This window comes from Panthera leo, chromosome D3 (genome assembly GCF_018350215.1).
Source record: "Panthera leo isolate Ple1 chromosome D3, P.leo_Ple1_pat1.1, whole genome shotgun sequence".
NCBI lineage: Eukaryota > Metazoa > Chordata > Mammalia > Carnivora > Felidae > Panthera > Panthera leo.
Genome location: NC_056690.1, coordinates 56,262,573 through 56,283,722, shown reverse-complemented (window position 1 = coordinate 56,283,722; position 21,150 = coordinate 56,262,573). Strand labels below are relative to the sequence as shown.

Genomic DNA, 21,150 nt, shown 5'->3' with positions numbered 1-21,150 from the left:
GCTCATATCTCATTGAAGTGAGATATACAAAATTAACCCAAATTTGCCTCCTCTGTATAGAATATATAGAAAGCAATCATGACCAGTTTTGATAGGGACAATTATGAATGCAATTAATTTTTTTTTTATTTTACAGAGAGAGAGAGAGAGAAAATGGGAGAGGGGGCAGAAGGAGGGAGAGACAGACAGACAGAGAGAGAGAGAATTTTAAGCAGGCTCCATGCTCAACACGGAGCCTGATGTTGGGCTCGATCCCAAGACCTCGGGTTCATGACCTGAGCCAAAATCAAGAGCTGGGACGCTCAACTGACTGAGCCACCCAGGCACCCCACGAATGCAATTTTAAAAAATAAATGGCTCGTTCCTCTAGTTCTTTTCATTAAAAAGCTGAAACACATCATATGTATTTATATATGATCACATCTTTTCTATTTTCTACTTAAATGCTTATTTGGAGGCTGAAGATAGGACTTCATGTTTATCTGGTTAGTTTCTTTTAATTTTTATCTCATGCTTGTAATTGTTCTGATAGTTTTAAAAATTTTGATTTTGCCACTGGCATTTCCAAGGGCCTTCCCAGTTTTGTGTCCTCTGTAAATCTGAGAGGCTCATTTAGAAACTTAATTCTCTAGGGTTCTGGATAACCAGAGACAGACAGACTATCAGAAATACCTGAACACTAAATCTGCCTTTTCCCCTGATGAGGATGTACTTTTACTGATGCTGAGCTTGGCTCAACAGTCAAGAGAGTCTCAATATCTGAAAATAATCCTTTAAAAGAAGACATTAGGGACATAGATTAGTTGCGTGAGTTCTTTAAGAATAATGATAATCCGCAGGTATAAAAGAGCTGTGATGCAGCAGACAATTAAATGTCTTAGTTCCAGCAAAACTTTATCCTCTGAGGACAGAAATACTAGCTCCTCTGCATCTCCCTCTCATAGAGGCTCTAGGGGCAATTTGGCAAAGGTGCACCTCTCCTACATGTAGTATTGATGATGCTTAGGGATGGGAGTGCACTGACTGTTCTCCCCTGCCCTATCATGATGTGGACTTAACTGACCCTCTTTTTGTTCAAGAATCAGGAAGGGGTCTGAGGGTCTCTTGATGTTTCCTATTTGTATAAGTTCCTCCTGGCTGAAGTTCAAAGGGGATGCACCTTGCACAGACCATGTAAGTGGCAACCACAGGATCCATCTGGATTCTGGGACCCAAAAACGCTGAGCTGAGACATGCTGCACAGGCTCTTATTCTGCTTATCCCCCTTGTTTAAAATATTTATTTGTCCCACCCCCAATAAACCAGAAACTTAATTCAGTTTTACATGGGTAGTCTCTTCTTGAAAGTCTGTAAGTTTGTAGTTTGCCTTGGGAGTTGTTGCAGGTCTTCTGTGTCCAAGTTATTGGTTAAAACCAAGCACCTGAACAGGGCCACACATAGACTCTTCTAGTATGCTACTAGAGGCTGCCTTCCAAGTTGATTGACCCATTGCTTATTCCTGCAGATATGGTCACAACACCACCTATAAATCAACCTAATTGTATGGCAAACTGACTCACATCTCCAACACATGCACAACATAAGAGACTTTGTCAGTATCTTGTTGAATTAAGGTTCATTTTTATGCTATAGTGTTTTCCTGAGCTAGCAGTCTAGGAGCCTTATTAAAAAGGGAAATTAGCTGACTTAATTCCTTTATAAAAAAGATAGAATTTGAATAAATGCATAAAGAAGTCAATAGAGCAATCCTTGTTCTTAGCATGTTGAAATGTCTAGGATTAGCACTATATTTTTTCCATGACCTGAAAATGAATCCATCTTATCATAAAACCTACAAGTTCATACCCTAGACTCTCAGGAATCCATATTCTTCCTTCTTAATAAAAAATGAGTATAGCATTTCCCTATTTTTAATTTTTTTGCAATGGTCTCATTATTTCTGAAAAAAATGGATGATTATTTTTCCCTGTATTATTGTATCACTGGGATATAATTCTTTAAAACATGCAGATTCAACTCATTTAAATAATACCTTAGATTTGCTTCATAATTATACAGAAGGGACTGGGGCTAAATAATTAAGGGCAGAGATGAATATTACTGTCTCCACTTCTTTATATATTTGAAACTTTTCATAATGAACATTTAAAGCTAACCCACTTAAGGCAATTTGATGCTCTTGTATCTTGTCTTCCAATCTCTCATATCCACGTCATACTTGGAAGAAAGTGATAAAGACAAAAACAAAGATGCAGTTAAGAAATTCTGATTGATCACACTGTTATCTCCTACAAATCCTGTTTTTCCTTTATTTTGTTCTTCCTTTCAAGATTTTTCTCTGCTCTTCCTCCTTGTCCTTCCTTTCCTCCTTCTTTCCCTCTCTTCCTTCCTCCTACCTCTTACATTCTTTCCCTCCATTCGTCCATCTATCTATGTATCCAACCAACCAACCAACCAACCTGTCTTACCTACTTCTTGGCTTTAGTTTTATTACATTCTAATAATTTTTAAAATTTTTGTAATTTTTTTTTGAGAGACAGACACAGTGTGAATGGGGGAAGGGCAGAGAGTGAGGGAGACAGAATCTGAAGCAGACTCTAGGCTCTGAGCTGTCGGCAAGAGCCCGACGTGGGGCTTGAACCCATGAACCATGAGATCATGACCTGAGCTGAAGTCTGACACTTAATCGACTGAGCCACCCAGGTGCCCCTAGTTTTATTACATTCTAAAGAGTTTCACACAATTAAAGTATATTTTGCCTTTCATGTTTTGATAGCTCATTATAAAGCCTTTTATAAAGTCATTACGATAATTAAATATCTCATTCATTTTTCAAATTTGCTCAACAAATATTTACAGAATAAAGATGAAGCCTATGAAGATTCCATGTCTGAGCTCTTCCATGCTTGCTGATCGTGTGTGTGTGTGTGTGTGTGTGTGTGTGTGTGTGTGTGTGTGTATGTGAAGTAGAGAGAGTGAGAGAGAGGTAAAGGAGTTAGGGGGTCAAGGATAATGGTCAAATTTCTCTCTTAGGACACTTAGTGGGGGTGGGGAGGCCCTCTCTGAGCCAAGGTACAAACAGGAGGCATAGGTTTGCAGGTGCGTGAATGAAGAGTTCAGTTTTGGGCTTACATGGATTGAGATGCTTGTGGATGTCCAAGTGGAGATATCAGTGGCAGTTGGAGATACAGATATGGAACTCCTGACTATGGAATACATTCTCAGAATTACCAACAAACATAAAATGTAGCAATTTGTCTTAACTGGGCCAAGACTGGGAATATTCTTCTAAGAGAAGACTCTGCATACAGCCATGGGCACTGTTAGTGGAATAAATGGTGAGCCCACCTCAAGCTGTTTCATTAGTAGAAGCCTTGACAGTGAAGAAGCAAGGCTGGAGGGACGCTGACTTTATATGCTGACTATTCTGGATAAGATGGTTCAGGAGAACATGGATGTGGTTTTGAAGGACTCCTTGAAACTTGGGAGCCATGACAATAAAGGTGAAGCTTTGAGAGAAAGTAAAATTGTATATGGAGGGAATTGTTCAAGAACAAAGCTTTGGTATGATCTGGCTTCAGGGTGTCTGGGATTTGCTAAGAGACAGAAAAAGAGAACGGCAGTGGTCAAAAACAGCAGGAGACCAGACTTGGGTGGTGACATCAGAGAGTATTTCCAGGATGGTGACCCATGGTATTAACATCTTAAACAGGCTGAAGAGCAAGAGAAATGAAGAAGCAAGTGGAAATAGTCCCTGTACCCACCATGGCCTATAGTGGGGTGTGTGTGTGGTGGGCTCATAGCAGTGGGCTCATTCGTGTCATTGTTTTCAATTTTTGAAATCAATTTTCCTAAAAGTCACAGTGTGCATTGCAAAATCATGCTGTAGGTTCCATTCCCATTAGCCGCGTGCTGACTTGTAGTCCACTTCCTGAAGAACTATCTGCCTTTGAAGGATTCGGGTGTTTTCCAAGTACCTACACTTGCCTCCCTTTGATTTTCCATCCCTCCTCTGTGCAGAGGCCAGTGGTATCATTGTGATTTCTCCTCAGGCCCTTCCTTATCCTGTTAGATAGCCTTCCTTATTCTGAAGGAATGTCTTCCAATCACTCTCCTCTGATTAAAACCTACCTATCCTGTGCCCTGTAGGCTTTTAAACCAACATTTATTCAGCATCTAAAGAGAATGGATTTGAAGGTAGAGGTCTATGGTTTACCTTCCTTAAGCTACCTTAGGAAGCATTCACAACAATGACTGACAAGTTCATAAGTAAGTGTCATACAAGGCCGAGTGATGTCCTCTGAGAGCAGAAAAACAGAGAAGGTGATTTAATTCCAAGAACAATTTATTCTGCTAAAAGCCAATCTGATAAACTTATTTGAGCTGATAAACTTATTTGATGGCTGAAAAGCCAAGGTGAGGATGACATTTACATTTAACTAGTCTTTTTTAGTTTTAATCTAAGGTACCAAATAAACTGATAATTAGGGCATTATAGTGAAGGGAATTTTTGGTTAAGGGCAACCTGTCTAGAATTTCTTTAATCGAAGTTGGTGGCCACAGAGTTAGTGTTTCGTTTTGCTTTTTTTTTTTTTTTCTAATACAAGGCTAGTCTTTTTTTGCTTATATGTGAGTCCACGCTATCCTTAATTTCATTTCTTTGCCATTTCTTTTTGCTTCTGAGGCCTGTGGTTATGAGCTCAGAGTAGATGTTTAATGCATATGTGCTGTAATCACCTGAATTTGCCTAAATTTCTTACCAGTTGTTTTATCAATTATTGTTCTCTGTTCGCTATGTCCTTTGTTCTTTGGCCTTTGTAAGGCTAAGATGCCTTAACATTTCCCTGAGCCTGACTAAATTTCAGACAGGCTTCTTCCTGACTCTAAGCCCCTGAGCTCCTTTTCTCAGAGCATTTACTTTAGAAAACTTTTCATTGTAAATTCTCTGTCTGCCCCTTTGAGAAGTAATCTCCTAGCCTCTCGACAGTTTTACATCCCAGAAATATCTTTCTTAAGGACCTGGGAACCAAACCTTTGAAATGTAATCATTGGAGCAGATCTCCCAGTCTCTGTGGAGGGTAGAAGCTTAACTTCCTAATTGGGACAACTGGCAAACACAACTGATCACCTTCCCCACGAATAATCTTTAGGACTTTAGCAGTATCTCGCTACTAGCTCACTCTGGCATTTAAAAACCCTCCTGCCTTCCAGGGAGTTGAGTTCAATCTCCCTTCTCTTGTGTAATAGTCTTGACTGCATTGCAATAGTCTTGAATTAAGTCTTCCCTGCCTTAACACCTTCACATGCAATTTTTCTTTGGCATTTGTAATTTCCGAAACAAAAATCGCTTTGGCACTTTCTTTTGCTGTTTAAAAAATAATTATTTCTAGAAAATACTCAGCTGACCAGATTTACAATTTCCTCCTTCTTTTTTAGCTCCCTCACAGATTCTTGGAGGAACTTACTTTCCAAGGCCTGAGGTCAGTCTTCCCTGTTAATAGCTTCCTTGTCGTTTTTTGCAGTCCCTCAGAGAGAGTTGCTGGGGTAACCCATATTATTTTTCAACTATTTCACACATTCTCAGTGAGATCACCTTTCTCTTTTGTATGACCATCTACCTATCGAAATCAATTCTTCCCTTTGAAATCAGCCAGTTGTCTTATCTGGCAGAATCTTGCTGTGGACATGTCCTACTTAGTGTTGATCTAAATATAATGCTCACGAATGCCTTGTTAAGGTCAGATATGTTTACCTGTTTTTGGCCAACATCTGAGTCTATTATTTAGCATACTCAAGGAAAAAAGATACATCTTTGTGTGGCTTGCTTAACAATTCTGATCACTAATCAGGAGAACTCATAAAATGATTTAAGGGGTGCCTGGGTGGCTCAGTCAGTGAAGCACCTGACTCTTGGTTTTGGCTCAGGTCATGCATTGAGCTCTGCGCTGACAGTGAGGAGTCTGCTTGGCGTTCTCTTTCTCCCTTTCTCTCTCTCTGTCCATGCCCCACTCACACTGTCTCTCTCAAAATAAATAAATAAACTTAAAAAATAAAAAAAAAGATTTAATAAAGTACACGATGCATGACAACCTTGAGAAGTTTCTATGAAAAGATAAAGTTACAATTTGGGAACGAATGCACAGTTTTCCTGTCTCACTTGAAAAACTTAGAGCTTTTCTGTTTCTGTGGCTGCAAAACTTATGTCCATCATCCTTTGATTCAGACAACTTTAACACGGAAGACATTTGTGACATATGTATTTTTGCCAGGAATTGCCCCAGGTAGAATTGCCCCAGGAGGAACTGTGACAGGGGACTTAAACTCACATGAGTATTTACAGAAGCATCAAATAAGCACATTTTTAGAATTCTTGCAGTGTGTCGGCTGGTACATCTTTAATGTAACAAGGATAAATTCAAAGCTTTCCTCCAAGGCTTTACCGGTTCGTTATGTTAAATGTTAATATAGTTTTCTTTTTCTGACAAACCACTGGCCCATAACGTATGTGGCTCCTGACTTTCAGTCTAAGACTCTATGGTATGGAAGGACACCTGCGTTGCTTTGCATTTTGTGTGGATGGGCAGCAATAATTAGGTTCCTTCCTCTGTTAGATTTGCATCAACAAAGGTCACAACTCCAGGTGACTGGCCATGCCAGAAGTGAATATACAGGACCAAACTTGGCCTAGGAAATTGGAAGGTCATGGCTGCTATTCTCTCAGGCACTTCAGACGTGTCTCTGAAAGTGGAAAAAAGCAAGGAGCATGATTGAGATTTCTCACATCAATTTTAATTTTCTTTCCTTTTTGTTAGTTCTGATGTGGTCTCGGTGCCTCCAGATTATTGGGAAATGATAAAGGAAAATATGAATCTTATTATCTGGGACTTTCCTTTATCTGCTCCCGACCCTCATTCTTGCCAAATCAGTTCCAATCTTCAGTGGAAACCTAATTTTGTCTAGAGCCTTCTCAGAGAGAAAGGCTTACAACTCATGTCTGCTCATCCTTATTCCCTGTGCAGGGAAGGAGAGATAAAAAGACAATAAGGGAATTGTACTTTTTTCTTTATAAAATTTAATTTGAGGTGGGTGCCCCCACCATGTCAAGTTCTCTTTTTTCCAACATGGACATGTGCTATCATATTGCAGTTAAGACATTCAATAATTCGTTTCACGAATTATATCTCGTGCCTACAATATGCCAGACGGTGTGATAATGAGGGGGCATGAACACAGACTTTAAAATTTTGTGGACTGTATTAATGCCAACACTAAATAGTGGTTATCACGTGTCTGTGTGTGGGTATACACGCGTTCGGCTCAACGAAACTTTTTCCTTCATAGAAAACATACACTCCAGTAATACATTATGATGATTCACTGACTAGTTTAACTCTTACCTGACAGGAAGCAAAAATGCCTAACTGTACATTTTATACAAAGAATTTAGGGTTTTAAGGACAAGCACAAATGCCATAAGGATTAAATGGTTATTCCCAGTCTTTCTGTGAGGATTCAATGGAAACTACGTGGTGTTCCTTAAAAATTCCATACTTACTCATCTCTGCAAACAGCTGTCTTCTTTCTGCCATGGTATTTCCTCTTTTCCCACTATCTTCAATCATTCTATGAGACAAAATGGTTATAATGTTATTACCCTCCTGCTAATGAGGCAAACAACCATTTCTATGTAAACACACTTGCTGTAGTTATGCCACACACACCAACTATTTAAAACTGTGTATTTAAAAAGTATAGCTTTACTTTCACTAATTTAAATTGCCACACATATCTTTCCATACACAATGTTGTTGTAATTGTTGGAGGGGTATAAAATTTTTTACTTTCTAACATAAAAATAACCACAATAGCAGATGACCTTGTGCAAAACTGAATACAACCATCTGCCATCTGTTACGTGACTCATTTCACATATAGTTTCTCTTTCAGTTTTGGGAATCCCTACGAAGAATATAGAACAGATATTATGGATTCCATTCGACAAATGATTTGATTGAGAGTCTCAAAGTGAATGGAGTAGACATTTGGACTCCAGACCAGTTTGCCTTCCGCCATATTCTGCAGGAGGTTGTCCCCATGCACCTCAAATCTCAGTTGACAAGGAGGTCCTTTTCCAAATATTGATCTCTCATTTGAGTGTTTGGAACCTGCAACAGTTTTTCTGTACGTAAAAATTTCATGCGAGGTGGTTAGGTTCACATCTCTCTACTTAACCATAGCACTGTCTGCAGTAACCATTTAAAAAGTACTAGGAAAATGCCAACAGTTAAGACACACAATAAAAAAATATTTAAAAATTAAAATTTGACTTGAGGAAAAAGAAGATAATGAGAAAAGTTAATGGAAATGTTGTTTAGCCCAATAGACTTTAGAGGACTTTGGGCTAAATAGTAAAGGTTTTATAGGTTGGTGGAGTTGATTTTTTATTATACTGAAACTTAAAAACTAAAGTTTCCTCTCTCATACACTCAATGCATATACACATATACCAACATGTTTTGATTCTCAGGCATGGTAAACAGAAGGCACAGCTGATCTTTTTGCCTCCCTTTAATGGACCCTGCTCTTTCTCTGTCTATGCTATTTTTTGGTCTGGATTTCTCTCTCCCTGTGCCTAGCTAATCTGCAATAACCCATCAGTTCTTAGTTTAGGTGGGTCTTCCTCTGAAATTCTTCCTAACTCTCTATGATTGGCTGGGTTTGGTGCCTTTCCTCTGAACCTCCACAGCCTGCTTGCTATCCCTTTTTTCTCAATGCTGAAAATTCACTTGATAAATCTTTATTGAGTGCCTTCTATACTTCAGGAATCACATTAAGTTCTGGGTATACAGTGATCAAGTCAGACAGAGTTCCTGCCCCTCAAGTGTTTATACTCTAGTGGGGGGCGGGGATGCAAAAGCATAGAAGCAATGAAACCACAAAGAAGTAATTATAGGCATAGAAGTGGATAGATAGGTGAGTGTGAGAGCCACTGACTACCTGAGGGTAAATTTAACAGAACTAGGTTGTAGAAGATGGCTCAAAAGATAATGGGGCTGTGCACAAATAACTCACCTGAGGGTAAAAGAAAATATTAGTGGTGACAACCAAAGTGATGTCAGTCAAACTGGTCAAACAGCCTCACCAGCTGTTTCTATGATGGAAGGGTTATTTGCCTACTGCCAGGAAGGGAAAGAAGGACATGGAACAGCCTTGGTTTACAGAGTTAAGGGAGGAGCGTGCTCCCATTCATGATGGGTGATGATGTAACCTGGGTCTGGCCTAAATAATAATTGGAAAAGAGTGGAGTTATTAATGAAGTGTCTTCAATTTGGTAAAAATTCACTGCTGAACACAGTCAGGTACTTTCTTTTTATGATTTTAAATATGCAAGTATGGTGGATATATAGAGATCTGGGGAAAGACACACCCTTCCTGATTCATATAACCCCATCTCCTTTACTCCAGAGGAAGTGGGTAGATAATAATCTTACACTCACAAAATAGTCTGGATACAGTTTCCAATCTTTATTTCAAGAGCTTAGAAGCAGAACCGGAGCAATAGAGCGACAGGGGATAGAACCAACGATACGTTCCTGCATCTGTCTGTATGTTGAAATGAGATGAAAAGAACCTTTAAAAATAAATCACAAAGAATGGCAGGCTGGAAAGTTCTGATGGAAAATATGGGGGAAAGGAAGACTAGGCACCAAACTCACAGTGCTTACTTCCTGAATCCCGCCATTGGTACTGTTTGCGACATCTCTTTCCTAATTAGCTTTTTGTGTCTCTCTTTAAGGCCTTTGAAGGCAGTAACTTCAAAAATTCTAAATCCTTCACAGTGCTTAGCAAAATCCAACCAGTAAATGATAGGTCCAGTTAGTATTTTTGAAAAAAAAAAAAAAAGAATGGAACAAAAACAGAGGAAAAACAGTAAGAGCTAAGTTTGCTCTCCATGTAACAGACCTTCACCTATATTTCCCAAAAGCGACTCACAGAAGAGTTCAGTTCAGATTACACTGGTTTCAGAAATTATTTGAAATGAGAGAAATTAATTTACATCTATTAGGACCTAGGGCCATACATTTTAAAGCAAAATCTTATCTGAGGAAATAGAAGTTGCAAATAGATGTAGACTACACTGGTGTCACCTTTTGGTCTGTTCATCATCATTCTGTGATTAATTAACTCATAAAAGAACCATCATTAGTTACATAATAGGAATTAATTCTCACTTGGAAGTAAAATGCTTACCCTATGAGGACAAGAAGCAGAAACTCAGTAGTGTGAAATAATGGAAAGTGTGGAATATAATTAAAAATGTAAAAAGAAAGTAACACGTCTCTCAACTGACCCCTAAAGTTTCCTGGGAAGCAGCACCATTAGATCACATTGAGAATACACGCTTCCTACCCATTGACCACAGTCATCACGGGAACAAGGGGAGGCCTGCTAGTTTATAGCTTACAGGGATGCCACAGAGGGACTTATGGACACTCAGCTTATGAATCAAATAGGCAAGGACCACCACTGTGCTCCTTAGTTTCCAATTTAACTCTGATCAGTGGGCCTTGAGATACAAAATGCTTGACTTTAGAAAGAAAGAAAAGCAAAACTTTCAGTAGGGGCAAGAGGAGGTGTTTTTACAGAAAGCTATCTTGCTTCGGCAACTGTCAGGAAGCTCGGCTTTTCATGAATTTAGTGTATCAACAGCTGCCCAAAGTCATATGGAGGAGATGAAGGGGAAAAGAACCCATCTGTGACAATACAAATGTCACAAGGTGTGTGGCTCACCAACACGCCTAATTTGGTGAGTTTCTGTTACTCCTTCATGTAGACAAGATGCTTGCAACCTTAGAATTTACCAGATTACATAAATGTCAAAACAGCAAAAGGAACTAACAGGTGATGAATAAGTGATGAGCCCCATTAAGACATTTCCTTTACTAAGGTTCAGTCCCATGAATTATACAGAGTATGTGTTGTTTTCACTTCTGAGAAGCTATCCATTTCATTTACTTAAGAAATATTTATAAGGTAGCTATAATTTGTCAGATACTCTGCTCGTTTCTCAAGATCCAAAGATGAATAAGACATGATCCTCGCTTTTAAGAAGCTCACAGTTTAGAAGGAGAAACAGATTATTCCAAATGATAATTGTAATTTGGTGTAATATGTAAAATAATGAAAATATGTATTACTAAATATAGTAGTTTATTTCTGGGAAATCTGAAGGAAGCATCCAAGGGTGACTCTGAAACAGAGTTTTAAAGGAAAATCAAGAATTTTCCAGATAGAAATAAGTGGAGAAAGGGTAATTAGAGTTAGAGGCAATCAGGGGGAGAAAAACCACGGAGCTTTAACAAGAGTACAGTGTATGAGAACTGGGAATAATTCAGTATTGGTGAGTGCAAGTGTGAGTAGAGATGCCAGGACGGGCAACAGATTAGAAGGTCTATTCTTCATGTCTAGACAGGGCAGGGCTTTCCTGTAGAAGACTGGATGCTACCCAAGGTTAAGTAGGGAACTGATGTGTACACATTTAGATTGTGGCAAGATGACTCCAGCGTACTGAGCGGAGGAAAGATCAGTTAGGTAGGGGGGCTAAGGAATGGGAGCGCATGATTAAGGGAAGAGTCCAGTTCACCGGATACTTGCGTGATTCGGGAGCAAGGATGTGACGTCTTACGCCCAAGGACTGATTTGAGCATCAGGGCAGATGCAATGGGGTTTAGTGATTTGCAGTCCACATGAAGAACAGTGGAGGACAGGAGCTCAGCCTTTGCTCTCCCACCCCACTTCACACATTCGAGGAAACAATCTGCAACAGCAATGACTTCACAGAAAGGGAATTCGCCAACTCACCCTCTTCCAGCATTGCCATCAAAAGGGGGCTACAAAACCAGACAGGGAGGGCTCCTGCTCTCTGCCCCTCTTTATGGGGGAGGGATGAAATAACAGTAGAAGAGGTGGGAGCCAGCAAGAAGCAAAGCATAAATCACAATGCAGGGCACAGTGTTAGAAGACATGTGAATTACATCTTGGCATCGTGAGAGTAAGTTCACATTGAAGTATCACATTCTTGGGTCGCCTCCTTCACGACACTTCTTTAATCCAACATCACCCATACCAAACACACTATTACACATGACAGAAGAAGTTTCAAATGTAAAATCTTAAACTGGTGGTGTCTTACATTTGTATAACTTTCTAAAGATTATAAAATGTTTCTCCCTATAACCTTGTGCGGAGCTTGGGGATATATTATTATTCCCAAGTTACAGCTGAAGAACTTAAGACCCAGGCTGGTAAAAAGTGTTTCCCCAAAACACATTTTTTTTTCTGGCAGGGGAAAAAAACTAATCCATTTTTTTCTTGCTTTTAAGTTTTAAATCCCTAACCTAGTATGAATTCTAATCACCAGTACTCTTTCTCCAGCTGCCACTGTTCAATACAAATTAAGACTTCCTGACACTGGTAAACTGAAAATAAGTTGATAGAACTTGGGGATTAAGAGGCCAAAACGAGATGGAGGGGAGAGGTCCACGGCTCTCTCGAACTTCAGGAGAAATTCATGCCTTTGTGTGCTACTCCCTAATGGAATCCTGCTATTCTAAAACATCGTCATACCGGAAATAATCATGGAGATGGAAATGAATCCCAGCGTCCAGATTGATGCAAACCCAGACACATATAAATGCACCACGTCACCCACAGGTTCACACTCTCACGTTTTAAATCCACAAAGGCCGATGATGTCTTTAGAAACGTCTGGCTCTGCTTTGTCTCTGCTCCACTAGAGCAAACACTGAAGACGTGCAGACCTTGTGTTTAGTATGACGAGACTGTTTCCCTGCTTTATTTTCCTCTGCTTTGCTCCAGGTGGATGGCAGGAGGGCGCTGGGTTCAGCAATCACCACCCACTGCAATCCCTGAAGTTAATAACTGCAGTGAAGGCCATTTCAAGCTCCTTTCCTCCTCTAATTGATTTATTGGTGGCATATAAATGCCTGTTTCCATTTCTGTTAATGAAAGAGGCCTCTGATATGACTTTCGCGATTTACATTCTTGTCCTAATCTTTGGCAATATAATAAAAAAAGTATTCAGAGCTCCTTCCTGAGGCAAAGTATAATTGCACTTGCTTTTACTTCCCAGTCCTTTATCAAGATGAGCCCCTGAAAGTAGGGAAATGCTGTTACTAAAAAAAATGGCTATAATGGGTTTCAGATTTCTTTTACTTTGAATGTCATCTTTTGGAACTTGGGTTTTGTGTTTGCGGGGTGATAGGTATGAGCTCACTATTTTAGTATAAGCACCAGCTGGATGCATTATCAGGTATTCGATCTCTCTTCAAAATTACCCGCTTTCGGAGTTCTCAGCTGTGGCTGCCCATCACATTAGCCTGGGGACCTTGTAAAAATGCAAATACCCAGACCTACCAAAAATCTGGGGTTGGAGCCCAGTGTTTATGTTTTTAAAAGCACTATAGGTGCTCCTGATACACAGCCAGGTTTGAGCTAGAAATAGCATACCAGTTGAGGGGCGCCTGGGTGGCTCAGTCGGTTGAGTGTCCCACTCTTGGTTTCAGCTCAGGTCAAGATCTCAGGGTTTTGTGAAATCGAGCCCCACATCCGGCTTATGCGCTGACCATATGGAGCCTGCTTGGGATTTTCCCTCTCTCTCTCTGCTCCTCCCCCCTGCTCACGCTCTCTCTCTCAAAATAAATAAATACATTTAAAAAATAAAATAAAATAAATAAATAAATAAATAAATAAATAAAATAATGTTATGTTAAATAATGTTAAATAAATAAATAAAAATAATGTTATGCTATTTGCATAGCATTAGGTTGGAGTTCTTACGTTGCTTTGTAATATGTTTCTCCTGTTTGTAAGACTCACTTTAAACTGTACTTTGAGCTCAGGGAGAAGAGAATTAATTCTTTGGGGAATGTAAATATACATGAACATTTACGTACAATGATATGGGTACCTAACGAGGCAAACTTTAAGAAATAGAAGAATGCCATTAAAAAGTAGAGAAAACCATTTTTATTCTGGAAAGAACTACTCTCAGCAGTACTGTCAAGTCAGGAAGGGACCTGCTGTTCTGGGGGAAGCGTGTACCAGACGTTTAAGGACATTTGGTTTTGTTTGGTTTTGTTTGCTTTCGTTTGGCTTGGGAAGAGTCTAGGACTCCTGCTCATTAGCAGCCGCGATCACCCGCACCTCCCCCTTCTTATTAGCAAGGGCTTGAAGATTGCGGAGCAAAGCTGGGAGCAACCTGGAAAGCGTAAAGAGGAGCCTTTTGGAAGGATGATGATCAAAATATGAACTCTGTAATGTGGGGATCAAAGTTATTAGGATGCTTCTGAAGGACTGGCGAGCCCCGTCTAGGAGCTCCATTAATAGGACCTCTCTTCATTTAAAAGGACCTCTCCTGGGGTGTCTGGGTGGCTCAGTCAGTTAAGCAGCTGACTTAGGCTCAGGTCACGATCTTGTGGTTCATGAGTTTGAGCCTTGCGTCGGGCTCTCTGATGTCAGTGAGGAGCCCACTTTGGATCCTCTGTCTCCCCTACTCTCATCCCCACTTGGGCACATTCTCTCTCCCTCTCAAAAGTAAATAAACATTAAAAAAGAAAGGACCTCTCCAAAGGGAAAAAGACTATATGAGGGGGGCTGTCTATACTGATGCTTCCAACACTGCATGAGGACTTAAGATTTTTCAGAGAACCACCTTTTTTATTCAATATGATGTGACTTTGAGACAATTGTGTGTGCATGCATGTGTGTGTGTGCGTGTGTGCATCTATATTTCTCAAGAGGTATGTTATGTGTATAGGCCACTTGGTCACGGTGGACCTATGGTTGTCTCTGACCCTGGAGAGAGAGGTTTCTTTGTGCCCCTACTGGGATTGCTGAATTCTTAACTTCTGGGGGATGGGTTTTAGGAAATGACTACCTTCTACTCATTTTGGAACTTCTTGATTCAGTGTAAGATGTCACTGTTCATGAAGACAGGCCCATTTCTTTTTCCTACATATCTAATATATGAAAACAAATCAATGAAAAGTTCCCCCCCATAAGTAGAAGACTATTTTTCGTTAATCTTGTAATAGGAAAACCCTATTTTATAACTACATTTTGTGCCCCACTTATTATAGTGAGATTACAGTGTATATATACATAGACACTTATAAAAGTAAAATCTTTTGAAAAACTTTAAGATTGTAATTCCGGGGCGCCTGGGTGGCGCAGTCGGTTAAGCGTCCGACTTCAGCCAGGTCACGATCTCGCGGTCTGTGAGTTCGAGCCCCGCGTCGGGCTCTGGGCTGATGGCTCGGAGCCTGGAGCCTGTTTCCGATTCTGTGTCTCCCTCTCTCTCTGCCCCTCCCCCGTTCATGCTCTGTCTCTCTCTGTCCCAAAAATAAATAAAAAAAAACGTTGAAAAAAAAAAAAAAAAAAAAGATTGTAATTCCAAATTTTGTTCAAGTGACTGAGTTAACTTCACCATCTCAATAAAGAGGCTCCAAAATGACAGAATGTATTAGCTGATTAAGGAGTGCAATGTTGTCCAGTCCCTAGTTTAAGGTTGAGATCCTTTTAATGATTTGATAAAAGGACCCTTGCCCCACCAAAATGTTATGTATATACACGAATATACAAATAAAGGAATTAATAGTTGCTTATGTGGGCAGGTTTAGAGGAAGAAGGCCAGGAGTTGGTGAGGACCAAAGGTAGCTTTGTTTTATAGGGAGTACCAACTGTTAGTGAAAGGGAGCAGCCAGTCACAGTAGGCGATCTGCAAAGCAACTGCCCAGAGAGAGGGCAAGAAGGCTCGTGGGGGGCCTCTTGAGGTCAGGCAAACAGGAAAGACATCGAGCAGAAGGCAGTGATGGGCTTCTCACGTGGTAGCAGCCTGCACGCCTGGGTGTACACACTTACTATTCGTGTGTCAGGCGGAAACTCGCATCCGACAAACCCAAAGTGCTTTAGGACATTATGGCGTGACTCTTGGTGCTTAAAAGGATTCTAACTCATCTTTGTTTCGAAAGAAATTAAAAACGAGTAGTAGAAAGTTGATAGGGCCCCCCTCGTCCAATTCTAATGCGCTAGGGGGGGAAAACTGAAGCACCTACTGACGATGGGTCAGTTGTTACCTGGATTTCTAGGACTCACTTCCAGGAGAAGAACTGGGAGAAGCGAAGTGAGAATAAGAGTAGGACATGGCATTGAGCATGGGGATATAGGCCAGGGAGGCTTGTGTGCTTTAAAATGTCCTTTTTTAGATTTTTTAGGGTTAGGGAGTGCTACCTGTGGAGGAGAGGTAGAAAAGACAGAGTCAGACAAGGAAATTGTTTTCTGCAACAGGACAAGAAAATCAAACTTTCTCTGGGAGAAGAAATGGTAGTAACAAGAATAATTGCCACAACACTACTTAAAACCATTACCATTTCACAAAAAGGCTTGCCCTGTCCCAGCATTATGTAGGTCTTTCCTCATTATGTTCTTAAAAGAACAGCATTGATATTGTTATTCCCCATTTACCGATGTGGACACTGAACTTCAGAGAAACTAAGTAATTGTCCAATTGTCCAAACCAGATATGTCTGACTCCAGAGCCCACCAGGCTTCTTAAGAAAGACCAAAATGGCATTGTATGAAGTAAGACTCAAGCGAACTTCTCCTTTTTTCCTGGGGATGGTGTTGATGGGACATTCCCACACATACACACACTGAACTAGGCTGAAGCATCACTGAAGACACACATTAGCGGATGCCAAGGGGAGCTGGGCAGCATGGAGTTAAGGGGCTGCTCAATACCACGATTTCGTGAAGGAAACAGACCTACAAGTCATAAAGCTCATGGGTTTTCTGCATTTCCTTTCATGTCCTTCTACTTCTCCTCTATTCCCTCTTTCTTGGATCCAGCCTCCTCGTCTTGCCCTTTCTTTTCCTTTCCTTAACTCTGTTCCTTTATCCACTTCCTTCATTTCTATGTATCTTAGGGGATCTGACTCAGACCAACAAAGTAGAGAAGGCTGAGAAAGAAAGACCAAGCAAGTATAGTGGGAAAAGAGAAAAAAGAAATGTTATATGGCGGGTAAGTTCTGCGGATCTGATGTGCAGCATGGTGACCGTGGTAAGTAATGATGTATTTTAGGCTTGGACTTTGCTGAGAGGGTAAATCTTAAGCTTTCTCATAAAAAAAAAAAAGTAACTACTTGACATGATGCGTGTGTTAATTAACTTGCTTGTGGGAGTCATTTCAAAATGTACAGGTATATCAAATCATGTTGTACACTTCACATATATTACAGTTTTATTTGTCAATTACACCTCAATAAAGCTGGGGAAATTAAGTTTATGCCCTTAAAATGCAAATTTCCCTGGGAGAATCAGGAAGTTCACCTTAGTGTAATTAATTTGGTTGTTTTCCCCTAATATCTGGCTGAAACAAACTCACTGAGGACACAGCACTTTTGATTGACCGGGAAAAGGAAATAACAACTCTCGGTGCTTTCTGGGAAGGTCAGGTTTGAATGATATGCTCCAGAAGCCACATGAGGAAATTGTCTTTTGAGATAAAGATGATGGGAGGGCAAATGGAGGGAGAGGGCTAAGATAGGCAGGTGGGAGGATGTCAGTGTGGCCATTACTATCTTTTTACAGATTCAGAACCAGTAACAAAGCGTGAAAAGAACACAGGGTTCCGATTACAGTCCACGAAGGATGTGAAAAGATGAGAGTGTCTGCTAAATTATTTTTAAACCCCCTTCCTCCTTACTAATTCTTCTGTACGTCTCTCAAAATTTATCTGTGCCAGAACAAATAATTTTTAAAGGTCAAATCTTACATTTAACAAATTTTCAGCCTAGTAAAATTAGTGTCCGTAAAAAGGAGGATGGAGGCCAACCCATAGTTAAATATTAAATAAATTCGTATCATGATATTCTTTCCTTTGTCTCCTCAAATTCTCTCAGTGGAGAATATCTCAGGCTGATACAATATAAAACAGCCCAGAAAATGGCATTGACATTGTAGGGACTCTGATGATTGCTATCCAGTAAAATCACAGCCAAGTATATGGGGTTAATATATGCACATGCCAAAATTAAATAGGCCACAAAGAAAAGAAACAGGCCGACTGGATGAGCTGCCAGAAGTTATGGCTGCAAGATCCCCGGCAGTAAACAATGGCATTCTGCACACCAAGGTCCTTTCCCTGAGACGAAGGCTGACTGGCATGACAGGAGTACAGAATGGAAAGAGAAGAAACAGAGGCAGCCCTTATTTCTTGCCTCTGGGTCTGTTTCTATGAATTATGAGCCTCTTAGTTACGTCCCTTCCTTTGAAGAGAACTTGTCTGAAATTAAGGAACGACTGGAAGAAATCTCTGTTTTTTGAGAGAACCATGGCTCTAAGTTGGTGGCTGCCAAGAATTTTAGTGGGGAGGAATAGCTGGTGGGAAGGCGCCTTCTTTTTCAGTCCTGAATCATGCAGGCCCTCTGGATCATTCTGTTGAGGTAGAGGCATGAATGCCTGGGTTATGTAGCAGGAAGGGACTAGGAGATTCATTCACTGAGAATGATAACAATAATAGTTAACATGTATTAAATGCTTACGATGCGTGGTAGGCTCTGAATTATAAGCATTTCACACGCATTATCCTATGTATTTCTTACCCTAAGTCTGAGATAGCTTATATTATACTACCCTGTTTTGTGGAGGAGAAAACCAAGGCTAAAGAGGTAGACAGAATAATGGCCTCCCAAGAATGCACACATCCGAATCTCCAGGATTTGTGATTGTGTTTCCTGACACGGCAAAAAGGACTTTTGCAGATGTGATTACATTAAGCATTTTGAGATGGGGAGAGTATCCTGGCTTAGGTGGGTGGGTCCAATGTAATTATGAGTCCTTCTGAAGGAAAGAGATACGTTGAGAATAGAGGTAGGACCCACAAGCCAAGGAATGCAGGTGGCCCCTGGAAGCTGGAAAAGGAAAGAAAATGAACTCTCCTCTAGAACTTACAGAATGAAAGCAACCTTGCCAATACCCCGATTTTAGCACAGTCAGACCCATGTTGGACTTCTGGGCCTCCAGAACTGAAAGGTAATACATTGGTGTTGTTTTAAACCCCTAAATGTGTGATAATTTGTTACAGCAGCAATAGGACACTCATACAGCTTGAAAGATTAAGGAACTCCCTCCAAATCACATTGCTGGTAGCCACAGAACCAGGACTGGCACTTTACAAGTCTCTCCAGAGGCTCTCTACGTAACCAATTATGCTGTGCGACCAAGCTATGCCTCCTTAGGCTCTGCAAGCTCCCAAATACCATTCGTTCACTTATGGAGACCTCCTGTGTCGCTTCCTAATGTCCATGAGCTTATCTAATCCTCAGATCTGGAGGTGTTATCATTTCTATTTTACAGATGAGAAAAGTGAGGCTGCAAGATTTCTTAAGAGCTAAAATGTACACCTAGGTCAGTCTACCGGACTTTCATCCCAGGTGTTTTAGCTTCTTCATCCAACTGCCATATACATTTGACCAACATTTAGTTGGCATCTGTTAAACACCAGCATGAAACATAAACTTGACTTTGAGCACTGTGTCCCTCAGTAATTTTTGAACAAATCTAGATGGTTCTATAGGAGTCAATATATCAACTACGCTCTAGGAATATTCCACCCCAGAGGGCAGGTGGCGGAATCTTTGGACACAAAGTTATCACTGACACAAGCCCTTTCAATCTCAGCAGCTTAATGATTAGAATTAATTAGGCTACACTCTGATCCCATCTATATCAACACATTTAATTAGCTCTGACTGATTAATTAATACGGCCAAATTTAATAGAGGTAAATCTAGCAAAGAATATTTTCAGATTATTCAGATATGAGATCACATATCTGACTATCACAATAGATGAATCATTTGGAACCCCAATCTACCACATACCAAAAATCATCTGGATGGAAGAATACACTGTTTCTAATAGATACAATATTCTGAAACAGAAGTTGCTAGCTAACCAAAGGGTCTGGAAATGAGGTGCCTGCTGCAGGGAACTTTATGATCTCCAAAAGCCTTTCCCATGATCAATTACATTAACTCAATTAAAAGATCACATCCTTTTATTATGTTATGTTACTTTTACCATAATATAAAGGACAAAGTGATATACAATACGATTATGTAGAAAACGGATCTGCCTAGAGAACCAGAAAACAAAGCTAATTATTGAATCATAATCTCCCAAGTTAACTGGTAAATAGAACAAATAAAACATACACATGCACACACAACGTGTTTCTCTGATTCAGTGGTCCCCACACTTCAAACTACCCCACTTCCACAGACACGCCTCTAGAAACTCACAGGGATGCAAAGTAAGAGCTGTAGCACCTGAACACAACATTTTTAGCCAATGCGGACATGCTTTTGAGATTGTAAAAGTCATCCTTTTCATGCATCACTCTGTGTCTGCTCTGGGAATCTGTGAATACTGAAAGCAAGTGTTCCAGATTCACGCTTCAGTGTCTGCATTTATGGAAACAAGTGTCCCTGGACCTCGTGAGAACATAACAAAGGGTATTAAGGCTCAGCACCCAGACTGAACGAGCAGTTCCTTTTTAAATACAGGCTTTTGCGGAGGGACACTCAAGCCATTTCCTGCCGCTGCTGGCCACACAGACTAAGCGCCCACCATTTCACTGTCATTTAATGCACCGGAGCAGTGATGCATTTAATAGCACGTTAGTGACTTCAAAGACTTAATGAGTCTAAACTACTACCTGGAAATGATTAGGTACTGAGAGAAATAACTACTGAAAAACTGTTCTCTAAAAGCTCCAAAAAACTGTCGAAAGGGATTCTGGGACTTCAGCGGTTTGCTGTACGTGACCAAGAGTATCCTTTGAGCTCGCATAGTGGAGACATCCATCAGAGAGGCTCCTTTCCAGCCGTGAGCTGTCGTATTATCAGGCTTGAACATGAATCAGTCTTGTCTCTTACACAGTTACATCAAGTCAAGGCATTTCAAATAAAATACAGAGCCGGCATAACATTTCAGAGGCAATAAAAAAAGGTTTATCAATAAAGGAGTCAGACCAAGAAGCTCCTCATCATTATCTCCCCATTTGTA

The 21,150-nt window shown here is 40.3% G+C and overlaps 1 protein-coding gene across 24 annotated transcripts in view; it reads right to left on the bottom strand.

The window, feature by feature from the left end:
• The window catches only part of DTNA (dystrobrevin alpha), a 354,755-nt gene that overhangs the window by 119,057 nt on the left and 214,548 nt on the right, over positions 1-21,150 (bottom strand). For all 24 annotated transcript variants that reach the window (XM_042909764.1, XM_042909771.1, XM_042909773.1 and 21 more), the window contains one exon: positions 7,556-7,623. In XM_042909764.1, coding sequence (XP_042765698.1) covers positions 7,556-7,622 — 67 coding nt within the window. In that variant the 5' untranslated portion in view covers position 7,623. The remainder of the gene's footprint in view (positions 1-7,555; positions 7,624-21,150) is intronic.